At 63.5% G+C, this 10,074-nt stretch overlaps 1 protein-coding gene across 1 annotated transcript; it reads left to right on the forward strand.

Moving 5' to 3' along the window:
* Positions 1 to 231: 231 nt before the first annotated feature.
* Positions 232 to 5,216, forward strand: CABP7 (calcium binding protein 7; the record flags this gene model as incomplete). The annotated part of the gene is made up of 5 exons (XM_084296972.1): positions 232 to 449; positions 3,081 to 3,224; positions 4,160 to 4,272; positions 4,851 to 5,004; positions 5,089 to 5,216. The coding sequence occupies exons 1-5, from the start codon at positions 341 to 343 to the stop codon at positions 5,214 to 5,216; spliced, it is 648 nt and encodes a 215-aa protein (XP_084153098.1). The 5' UTR covers positions 232 to 340.
* Positions 5,217 to 10,074: the final 4,858 nt, after the last annotated feature.

Genomic DNA, 10,074 nt, shown 5'->3' on the forward strand with positions numbered 1-10,074 from the left:
CGGCGAGGCAGCGGCGAGGCCGGCGGCAGGAGGCTGCGGCGGAGGCCCCGCCATGCCGGGCCCCAAGGGGCAGCTCCCGGGGGGGTACCGGGGGGGCTCCGGAGCCGGTCCCGGCCTTTAAAAGCGGCTCCTGGATGCTGGGAGCCGGCCCCGGCCCCCCCCCGCCCTGAGGCCGCGGGGACGGGCTGCTCGCCCCCGCCGCTCGGGGGGGGCCGGGGGAGGAAAGGGGGGGGGGGGGGGCGCGACCCCGTCCCGGGAAAAGGCTCGGATTTGGTTCTTTGGGATTTTTTTTTTTTTCTTTCGACCGGCGAAACTTTGGGATTTCGGCCCCGCTCCGAAGATGCCGTTCCACCCGGTGACCGCCGCGTTGATGTACCGGGGCATCTACAGCGTGCCCCCGCTGCTGGCCGAGCAGCACCCCGTGGACATCCCCGAGGACGAGCTGGAGGGTGAGGCCGTGGGGAGCCCCCACGCGAGGCAGGGGGGTGCTGGGGGTGAGCCCTGAGGGGTCCCCGAGGGTTGGACCCCCCCAGCCGCACCGCGCTCCGCCTGGCCCCGGCGGTGCCCCCTCCCCACGCGTGGCACGGTGGGGTTGGTGGCCGTCCCCTTTGCGGGGGGAGCCCACTCGTGGCATGCACAGGGCCGGGTTGCTCCGAGAAGGGGGTTTTTCGCCCCAAAAGTTTGGCTGCGGGACGGGGACGCAGCCCCCGGGGAGGTGGCGTGGGGGCTGCGGTGTCACCCCCGGGGCTGCTCGCAGCCTCCGGGCACCGCAGGGGAAACTGAGGCACGGGGACACGCAGCTGGGGGTCCCCAAACCCCAGTGTGCAGGGCTGGGGGCTCTGCTACAGCTTCACACCCCTGTGCATGTGCGTGTGAGTGTGTGTGTGCTTGTTTGCAGCCCCCCCGACACGTGTACATGTGTGTGCACATGTGTGCACACGCACGGCCCCGCTGCAGGGTGTGCGTGTGTGTGCGTGCACGTGGGCCGTGCCGCTGCAGCCTGCCTGGGTGCACACGCACGGCCCCGCTGCAGTGTGTGTGCACGCACACGTGCAGCGCCGGGGGGGAGCTGGGTTCACGTGCACAGCCCTGCTGCAGGGGGTGCGTGTGTGCAGGCACCAGTGCAGCGTGGCGGTCAGGTGGTTGTGTGTGTGTGCACAAGCACGGCGTCACTGCGAGGTGTCCGGGTGTGCATGCACAAGTACAACGTCACTGCAAAGTGTTTGTGTGTGCACGCACAGGTACGGCATCACTGCAAGGTGTCTGTGTCTGTGCACACAAGCACAGCGTCACTGTGAGGTGTTTGTGTGTGTGTGCACAAGTACAACGTCACTGCAAGGTGTTTGCGTGTGCGTACACAGGTACAGCATCACTGCAAGGTGTCTGTGTCTGTGCACACAAGCACAGCATCACTGCAAAGTGTTTGTGCATGCACAAGCACAGCATCACTGCAAGGTGTTTGTGTGTGCATGCACAAGTACATCACTGCAAGGTGTCTGTGTGCGTGCACAAGCACAGCATCACTGCAAGGTTTGTGTGTGTGCATGCACAAGCACAGTGTCACTGCAAGGTGTTTGTGCATGCACAGGTACAGCACCACTGCAAGGTGTCTGTGCACACAAGCACAGCATCACTGCAAGGTGTTTGTGCACGCACAAGCACAGCGTGGCTGTCAGGTGTCTGTGCATGCAAGCACAACGTCACTGCGAGGTGTCTGTGTGTGCATGCACAAGCACAGCGTCACTGCGAGGTGTTTGCATGCACACGCACGCACAGCAGCACTGCAAGGTGCCTGTGAGTGCACAAGCACAGCGTGGCTGCGAAGTGCCTGTGCACACACAGGTCCAGCACGGTGCCGGGCTGTGCATGCACGGGCACAGCCTCGCTGCAAGCTGTTTGCATGCACGCACAAGCACAGCGCGGCTGCAAAGGGTGCACCACAAGCACAGCGTCGCTGCAAGGCGTGTGTGTGCGTGCGTCACAAGCACAGCATCGCTGCAAGGCGTACACGTGTGCGTGCACGAGCACGGCATCACTTCGAGGGGTGTGTGTGTGCGTGCACAAGCACGGCACTGCTGCAGTGTGCACGTGCACAGCCCTGTTGCAGCGTTGCACACACACCCCCAGTGTGCAGTGCACCAACGGGGTGCTCCTGCCACGACCCACGGCCCTCGAGACCCCCAAGGTGACCCCACAGGGGGACCATGCAGGGGGGGCACCTGCTGCTGGCTCCCCCTGAGCCTTGGGGGTGGCCCCGAGCCCCCTGTGCCTGGTTTTTGGGGGCTGGCAGGGAGAAGCAAAGCTGTCGAGCCAGCAGGCCAAAACCTACCAAATTTACCCCAAAACGCCTTGCAGGTTGTCTCAGACGGCACCTGGCTGGGCTGGGGGCTCAGAGAATGGGGAAAACCACCCGGCATGAGACTTCATTTTTTTAGCACCGCTCCCAAACACGGCGTTTTACATCCCAAGGCGGCTTTACCGGCTGCTGCACTGACATGCCACCCCCCAGGGACCCCAAAGGCTACCCCATCCCCGCGGTTTTGGGGCATGATGTCAAGTTTGGGTCAATTTCAGCCCAATTCTGCGTTTCCCCCAGTGCAAGTCCTCGCTGCCTCATGCGGAGCCCTCAGCTCCCTCAGCCTGGCTCAGGCTCTGCTGGCCAGGGGACATCCAAGAGGAAGGAAATCCCCTAAAAAGCAGCAATTTGGGCAAAACTGCCCCACGCTGCCCAGTGCTGCCTCCGGGAAATGGGGCCGAGCGCGGCTTTAGGGCGGTTGGCACCCACTGAGCTGCCCCTGTCCTCCCGCAGTGCCCAGGGGCTGCATTTTGGGTCAGAATCCCCAAATCTGCTCACTTTCTCCTCCCCACTCTTCCCCACGGGGCGGCAGGGCATCGAGCACCGCGGGTTCAGGATATTTGGGACTCGGCACCGGTGCCGGCCCCGTGCTGGGTGCCCAAGAGCAGGACGCGCCCATCCCCACCGTGCCTCAGTTTCCCCTCTGCGGAGGACGAGCGGCTGGCCTGGGGTGGGTCGGGGGGGATTTTTGGGGTGGCCGGGCTGAGCCCCGCTCCCCCCGCAGAGATCCGCGAAGCCTTCAAGGTGTTCGACCGGGACGGCAACGGCTTCATCTCCAAGCAGGAGCTGGGCACGGCCATGCGCTCGCTGGGCTACATGCCCAACGAGGTGGAGCTCGAGGTCATCATCCAGCGCCTCGACATGGACGGTAGGACCCCGGCACGGGACCCCTGCACCCCCCCGGCTCCCTCCGGTGCTGCTCCCCCCCTTTTCCCACCACTGCTGGACTTGTAGGGCCCGGTTCAGGTCCTGCCTCGTGCCCGGAGCCTCGTCCGTCACCCTCCTCATCCTCCCCGTGGCTTCGTTTGGGAGGATTTAACGGTGCTGGAACCCTTCCAGGGTGGGATGGGGGCATCCTGACCTGGCCAACCCACCGGGATTGGGGTGCCCGGCCCAGATCCCACACCCCAGGGCTGGATCCCACACCCTGGTGCCAGATCCCACACCCCAGGGCCCTGCACCCACCGCTGCCCTGCCCTCCCCGTCACTCCCGTGCTCACCGGGACCTTAAGGAGCGCGTTAATTTATTGGATTCCTTTTTCTTTTTTTTTTTCTTTTTTTTTTTTTTTTTCCCCATTTAAAAGCCTTTCAGGCGAGGCTGCCAAGCCGCGGCTCCCTCCATTACTCATCGTTAGTGCCGCCGTGACAGCCCCGGGGGCCGGCGTCCTCCTCCCCACGAGGGCAGCCCGGCCCCATTTCTGTGGGGTTTTGGGGGCCGGGGCATGGGCTTCCAGCTGCTCCTGGGGGTCCCCAAATGCTGCGGGGGTCCTGAGCAGTGCGGGAGGTCCCAGCCGGTGTCCTGGTCCCCAGATGGATTTTGGGGTCCCTGGCTGGCACTGGGGTCCCCCAGCAGTGTGGGGTCCCCGTTCGGTGAACCCCAGAGTCAGGGGGGTCTCTGGGTGCCACCGGAGCCCCCAAAGTGCCAAGCCCTGGAGCGGGGTCCCACCAAAACCACCAAGCCCTGCGGCGTCCTCCCAAAACGGTGCCGTGGGGACACTTCTCATGGTCCCCATTTGGGGGGGACAGGGGACACGCTCGTCCCCGTGCTGGTGTCGGGGTGACGGCCGGCTCCGTGTCCCGCAGGTGACGGGCAGGTGGACTTCGAGGAGTTTGTGACGCTGCTGGGCCCCAAGCTGTCCACCTCGGGCATCCCGGAGAAGTTCCACGGCACGGACTTCGACACCGTCTTCTGGAAGGTAGGGGGGGACCCGACCCCAACCCGCACACCGGGGACACCGGGTCGGGGCTGGGTTGGGGTCAGGGTTAGGATTGGGTCAGGTTTTAGGTTGGGGTTGGGGTCAAGGTAGGGCTTGGGGCCGGGCTCAGGCTCGGGGTCAGAATCTGACACTCGGTCGGGATCAGGGTCAGGGTTTGCTTGGGGTTGGGGCTCAGGGTCAGGGTCGGGCTTGGGCTGTGGTTGGGGCTGGGTTTAGGGTTAGGGGCAGGGTTGGGCTCAGGCTCTGGCCCTAGGTTAGGGCTGGGGTCGGGGTGAGGGCCAGGCTCAGGCTGGGGTTAGGATTGGGGTGAGGGGCGGGTTTGGGGTCAGGCTCAGACTCTGGGTTAAGATCACCTTTGGGGTCAGGCTGCGTTCTAGGGCCATATTTGGGGTCAGGCTGCGCCCTGCGCACAGCAACCTGAACCCCGGCGCGTGACCAAGCACCCTTGGGTGCTGGAGCACCCGGCCCCGGTCCGCCGAGGCTCGGGCGAGGCGAGCAGCCCCCCGGCACCGGGGGGGCCACCCTGGGGTGCCCGAGCCCTCCCGGCCGCCCCGCAGTGCGACATGCAGAAGCTGACGGTGGACGAGCTGAAGCGGCTGCTGTACGACACCTTCTGCGAGCACCTCTCCATGAAGGACATCGAGAACATCATCATGACGGAGGAGGAGAGCCACATGGGCACGGCCGAGGAGTGCCCCGTGGACGTGGAGAGTGAGCGGGGCGTGGGGTATGGGGGGGGCGGGACACGGGGACGTGGGGACGCCGGGGTGGGGGTGACGCCGGCTGTCCCCACAGCCTGCTCCAGCCAGCAGATCCGGCAGACGTGCGTGCGCAAAAGCCTCATCTGCGCCTTCGCCATCGCCTTCATCATCAGCGTCATGCTCATCGCCGCCAACCAGGTGCTGCGCAGCGGCATGAAGTAGGACCAGGGGACACCAAGGGACACCGGGGGACACCGGGGGACACCCTCCTCCCCCCAAAAAAAAACCTCCCGCCCCGGCACAGGGGTGGGGAGCCCGCGGGGCTGCTCGCGCGCCGCCCGGACTGCGGCAGAGCCCCAGAACCCCGCCAGCAAGTACCAAGTGCATGCACCGTGCATGGAGCCCGCCCGCTGCCCCCCAAACCCCGAGCCGGGGGCGAAACGTGCCCGCGGTGCCGGCCCCCCCCCCCAACCCCCCCGCTGCACCACGTCCAGCCCCTGCAGCTCCGTATTTATGGCCGAACCGACCGCCCCGTGAGCAATACACGCGCCTGAGACCTGTATTTTTGTTCCCAATTCGGAGAGGGGGGAGCGTTTGCATGGACCTCGCCGCCAAAGGCTGGATCTGCCCCCCCCCTCTGCCTCCGCCGTGCACCCCCCCAGCCCCGCGCCGTGCCTCAGTTTCCCCAGCTGCCAGAGGGGGCTGCCCGCACGAGGACCCACCGGGAAGAGCCGCACGTCCCGGCAGCCTGGGGACCCCCCCGTCCAACCCTCCCCCCCCCAGCCTGTATGTAGCACCCGCCGGGCCCCGGACCGGTTTGGATTTGGGTCCGTTTCTCATTCTTTGGAGTTCCGTTCTTCTTTTTATTTTATTTTTCCTTCCTGGTCGGTCGTTTCTGATCTGAAATAAAACCGGGATTTCTGAACTGCTCGGGGACGCTCGGGCTCGGCTCGGGGGGCGCAGGGCACCCATGGGTGCTGCGACCCAGCTCTGTCAAAGCCACGTGGGACCTGTGAGAGCACCAGGAGCTGATTTTGTGCCCCCCCACCCCAGCCAGGCCCTGCTGTTTTACGCTGTGATTTGGTTCACGTTTGCAGCCCGTTTGCCTTACAAACCGTGCCGAACACACAGCGTGAGCGCGCGGTCGCCCAGCCTCGTGGTACAGCCGGGGGGGGCCAGGATCCAGCCGGCAGCACTGAGGGTCCCGGGGACACCACCAGGACCCCCCCAGCTCCTGGTTTATTTATGGGGGGGGGTCTGCCCCCCACGCTGAGCGACGCCGTCCCGCTAATGAGAACATCCCGCTAATGAGAGCACCCTGGAAATCCCCTCTCCGTGCGCTCCGGGGGGGGTCCTGCACCCGCCTGATGGATAGCCCTCCCCGAGCCCCCAGACGATGCATTTTTAATGGCAAATAGATTAAAATAATAAATAAAAACCCGGGGAGCTCTCGGTGCCGGTAGCATCACGGGCACGGCTGCTTCCCTGCAGGAGGTGGCCATCCCCGGGGTGTCGCTCCCTGCTTGGGGACACCCCAGTTTGGGTGCAAAACTGCTGGAAATGGGAATTTCTGGGCAGGGAGAGCTGAGGAGTGCAGGGATCGGTTCAAGGCACAGGGATCTCCGTGGCTCGGCACGGCGCTGCCAGGAATCGGCTGCGTGTTACTGGGGGGGGGCGATGGGGGCTGGTTGGGATTTTTTTATTTATTTATTTTTTTTGGATCTCATATAATTTATCACGCAAATTGAACCGAGCGTCCAAATGAGAAATGAAAATGGGAAGCGCTCCACGGCAGTGAAATCATCTCGGCTGCCTCGAAAAGAGGGGGAGGCTCCGCGCCCGTAATGAAATTTCATCCATCTCCCCACAGAAACTTTTGCTTTTTTACGAACTGGCGTTTTCAGGGGAAACCACGTGCCCTCGGCGCTGTATATATACATCCAGATATATTTAACCAGGTCTGTTAGAGATGCTGTGAATAAACACAAGGAAGGCGAAAAAAAAAAAAAAAAAAGAAGGAAAAAAAAAAAAAAAAGGAAAACGAGGACAATTTAATTTGCTAGAAAATACAGTAACATAAAAGAAAAATTAGCTAAAAGGAAGAGCGCGGTCCCCAAAGCTCGGCTTCTCAAAGCTGCTCAATTAATTTTAATGGGAATTGAATGGGGCTTCCTGACGGCGGGTGTTTGGAGATCTGGGCTCCCGGCTCGGAAGCACCTGAGTGGCTCCAGGCCCCGGTGCTGGTCCCGGTGCTGGTCCCGGTGCTGGTCCTGGTGCTGGTCCCGGTGCTGGTCCCGGTGCTGGTGCCGCAGCCGGGGCTGTCTCACTGCGGCTGCCGCGAGGCGCTGCGCCCCGCTAATTTAATTAAACGCTCGCTGGGAGAAAAAAAATCTCCCTCTGTGAGCGGTTTGATGGCGGCGCAGCGGGACGAGGGGCGAGAAGGACCCTGCTGCTGTCAGCCCCCGCTGGATGGTGCCGTGCCGGCAGGAAAAACACCTGGGTTTGGGGTTTCTGTAGCACCAAGAAGGGTTTTGGGGGAGGAAAGGGTGTTTTTGTCTCTCCGGTCCTGCAAGCAGCGTGGGGTGGCCTCAGCCTTGTCCCTGAACCTGTTCCCATCCCTGCTCCGTTCCTATTCCATCCCCATCCCCATCCTATCCCATCCCCATCCCCATTCTCACCCCATCCCATCCCCATCCCTGCTCCATCCCCATCCCCGTCCCCTTCCTCTCCCAGCAAGAGCTGCCAGAGGACGCCAGGCAGAGCCCAGCGGGGCTGCGCCTTGGCAGGGTCCCAGGAGCGGCTCATTTCCCTAAAAGCTTCCCGAGAAATGCCTCCCGCTGCACACAGGGCACTTTGGCTCGTGCCACCGCTCACGGGCTGCAGCTCCCCTGCCAGCCCCGGCACCGCCCTGCCGGGGACACCGAGTCCCAGGGGGGAACGTGCTGGGGACCCCATCCTACAGCATCCCTGGGGACAGCAGCTTGTTTTGGGGTGATGTGGGGTCCTCACCCCTGGAGCTGAGAGCCCCATCCTGCTTTGGTGTGTTCCTCCCTGCCCTGCGAGCAGCGGGCTCGGGCAGCGACGCACGATGCGCCCACGGCACCCCCATGCAGAGCTGTGGTTACCTGCAGGAGCGCGGTGCCCGGCTAATCCCAACGGGAGGAGATCTCGGAAGCTTTCGCAATAAAAAATAAATAAATAAATAAATAAAAACTCTTTTAATTAACCCCCTTCTCTGCCCGCAGCCTCCCCGGCCAGGCGCTGCTGCAAGCGCAGGACCCGCTGTCGCCAGCGGCTTTCACACTTCGCTGGGAGCGGCTGCAGCTGGGCGCACGTTTTGTGCCGTGCTTTTCATTGACATCTCATTGCTGCGGCTCGCCCGGCCCTGCCACGCAGCTCCCTGCTGCTCCGGGCTGCCTGTGAGCCGGGTTTGGTTTGCCGTGAGCATTTGGGAGAGCAGCACGGCCCTTCTGGAGCAGGGATGCTCCCAAACGCGCCCCGAACGTGGCTGAGATGAGGCCACTCGGTTTGCGGGCTGCAAACGTTTGCAGTGCCAAATTCGTGTGTGTGTTTTGTTTGTTTGTTTGTTTTTTGCAAGTTCGCAAATCGCCCCGCTTCGGGCAGACGGGTGGCACCGAGCAGGGCGCAGGGCTGGCAGCAGGGGAAGCGAAGCAAGTCTGGAAAACCCAGGCTGGGAAGAGCAGAATATTTGGATGGCGGATTGCAAAACACCGCTGCAGAGGCGGGCGCAGGCACACACCCCCCTCGGGATGCCTGCAGGAGGGAAGGGAGGCTTGGATCTACGTTTTCCTCCGCCAGCAGCAGCTGTGGCCCCAGGGGGAAGGGACCCATGCACGTGGCCGGCCTCTCGCTGGAGCCACTTGGCACCCTCTGAAGCTGGCGCTGCTGCAGGGGCGATGGGCTGATCCCACGGGTGGCCGGGAGCAGAGCATCACGGCCCTTTTGGGGTTATTCCAGCCTCATTTGGCCTCCTGAAGGTGATCAGCCTCTGCTTCCAGGGCAGGGGGTTCCCCTCCTCTGGGGAGGTGCCAAATGGGTGCTGCTCCCTGGGTCCCAGCCCCTGGGCTCCCCCTTGCCAAAGCCCACAGAGTGCAGCAGCCCAAGCCAGAACAACGCTGGGAAGGGTAAAACCACCCCTGAGCTCAACTAACAGCACACCCAGCCTCCGGCCACGCTCACATCCAGCCTCTGCTCGTGCCAAGGAGGAGGCAGCGCGGGTTGCTGCTGCTCCTGGGAGCCCTGGACCAGGGCTGGCAGCTCCCCCTGCGCATCGCTGCCCGCAGGCAGCTGCTGGTGCTCTCCACGAGCCTGGAGCCGCTGCCTGCACCCGTGGCCAAACCTGGAGTGCGCTGGCACCGCGGAGCTGCTGGCAGGTCGCTGCTCTGGCACACCACAGCCACCAGCGGGGCGCACGGTGCCGAGCTCTGGGAGGTGGTGGCCAAGCCAAAGTGTGCCCTGCGAGCACCCCCAGCTGCTCCCGGAGGTAGGAGGAGAGGAAGGGCAGGTGCTGGGGGCAGGCAGAGCGAGCCCCTTCCTCGTGTGCTCTCCCCACGCTCACGCAGCCCCTTCGTGCCCGATATTTGGCTTTTATTTGCCACTGGTCTGATCCCGACACCCAGTCCTGGCTCCCCCAGCAGGGAGTGACCCCCAGCCACTCGCCCCCTTGGCACTCGCCCCTTCCTTCAGTTCCTGGAGAAGGAGGAGCCGTGGAAAAATGTTTTTTCCTCCTCGTTTCTCACCTCCAGCCTAGTGGGAGCGGGAGCACGGGGCTTTGAGGAGCTCCCCGAGCTCTTCATTAGGAGCTCCAGCACCTGAACCCGCAGCGTTACCCGCTGCATTTAGCAGAAGCAAACCCCAGTCATCAACACGGGAGGAAATATTAAGCAGCAATGCTTAAAGGCCTGCTTACAGCTTCCTTCCCCAGGCTGGGGGGGCTCCACAAGCAGTGGGGCTGCAGCTTCGCCCCCCGTTTGGGGAGCACAGCGACGATCCCGGGGACCAGCTCACCCCACAGGAGGCTGCCAGGCATTAAATAACACAAGGCTGCGATGAGAGGGGG

This window comes from Netta rufina, assembly GCF_964035555.1.
Source record: "Netta rufina genome assembly, chromosome: 17".
NCBI lineage: Eukaryota > Metazoa > Chordata > Aves > Anseriformes > Anatidae > Netta > Netta rufina.